Here is a 1,216-nt window from a genome sequence, read left to right on the forward strand (position 1 = left end):
TAGTGGTCTCGGGCTACGCCCTCGACCACTTATCTCGCGGGAGTTATGTACCCATAACCACCTCCAGATAGGGATGTATCCTACACATAAAATATGAATATATTATATATACTTGTAGTACAGCTATACAATGCATAGAATACTGTATAGCAGGAAATTTTTGAGGAACTAAAATTTGGCAAATTGCTAAATTTTGGCGATTGGCAAGTTTTAATTTGGCAAATTTGTAGCCACGTGCTATTGAGCAAAATGGCAGGTTTTTATTTTGGCAAATGGCTATAAAAACGCTAAATTTGCCAAATTTAATTCCCTCCAAAATTTCCTGCTATATGGTAATCACACCACCTGTAATTTGTGTTATGATAGCTGAGCTGAGTTTATTTTGATTTCCATTAAAATCATAAGATCCCTATTTTATAAAAAGTATTATTGAAACATTAGTATTATTACTCATTATCTCACAGCTAATCCAGTATATGGACTGATATTATTGATTAAATTGTATTGAAGTGTTTCCACTAGATTGTGTTTCCCTTCATTTGAAATCTTCCAGGATTGATTAAGAAGATTATGTAATTCCTCTGTGGTATAATTATTAATGGTCACATTCCACGTTAGAGCAAGTATTCTAGCAGCATCATAAGCATTGAATACTTTTGAATGTAAGAGAGAATAAAACTCAGTCTCTGTTAGCGACCCATTGCTTTTTAAAATTCCTGATATAGTGTTTCTTTGGTCCTTTTAAAAAAGGTTGTGCTAGTGATTAAGATTGTATGATAAGGAAATAAGCTTACTTGGTTTATATTAGTAAAAGTAGATGATTGAATGTCAACAAACAAGACCGATCCAATAGCATCATTCATTTCATTGGTAGTACAATCATGAGTAGTAGTATTTACTGTCCACCAATCAGGAGTATTCATACCATGCAATATCCATGCATGCTTAGCAGTAGTGAGGCCAGCTTGATATGCCTAAAAATTCAAGTTTGACAAATTTTAACAAATCGATTATACCTGACAAAGCAATATTCTGGCATCCATTGGATCCATGACAGTAATAAATATTCTAAAATCTTCCACCTATACATGTAAATAAATATGTTGTAACTTCGGGACTTAGTGAAAATGCGTTTGCTCTTAATCACAAAATAACTTTTTGACTTTACAAAGAAGTCACTAAGAACTAACTAATACATGCAGCACAAAACTTTAAA

General features: G+C 32.8%; 1 protein-coding gene across 1 annotated transcript; it reads right to left on the reverse strand.

Annotated features, from left to right (window-relative positions):
* Positions 1-53: 53 nt before the first annotated feature.
* LOC109593379 (gamma-aminobutyric acid type B receptor subunit 1-like) lies at positions 54-1,091 on the reverse strand. The gene is made up of 4 exons (XM_020008482.1): positions 1,017-1,091; positions 795-974; positions 463-738; positions 54-409 (listed from the first exon to the last, which is right to left on the reverse strand). The coding sequence occupies exons 1-4, from the start codon at positions 1,050-1,052 to the stop codon at positions 326-328; spliced, it is 576 nt and encodes a 191-aa protein (XP_019864041.1). The 5' UTR covers positions 1,053-1,091; the 3' UTR covers positions 54-325.
* Positions 1,092-1,216: the final 125 nt, after the last annotated feature.

The sequence above is a fragment of the Amphimedon queenslandica genome, unplaced genomic scaffold (assembly GCF_000090795.2).
Source record: "Amphimedon queenslandica unplaced genomic scaffold, v1.1 AMPQUscaffold_1787_Cont26208, whole genome shotgun sequence".
NCBI classification, from domain to species: Eukaryota; Metazoa; Porifera; class Demospongiae; order Haplosclerida; family Niphatidae; genus Amphimedon; species Amphimedon queenslandica.

What these genes read in the sequence shown, in the direction of transcription:
- LOC109593379 (XM_020008482.1), bottom strand. Translation starts at nt 1,052, where the DNA reads ATGGATCCAATGGATGCCAGAATATTGCTTTGTCAG. An exon ending in CCAGAATATTGCTTTGTCAG is followed by an intron (nt 975 to 1,016) that starts GTATAATCGATT and finishes TTGAATTTTTAG; the next exon opens with GCATATCAAGCTGGCCTCAC. An exon ending in CTTTTACTAATATAAACCAA is followed by an intron (nt 739 to 794) that starts GTAAGCTTATTT and finishes CTTTTTTAAAAG; the next exon opens with GACCAAAGAAACACTATATC.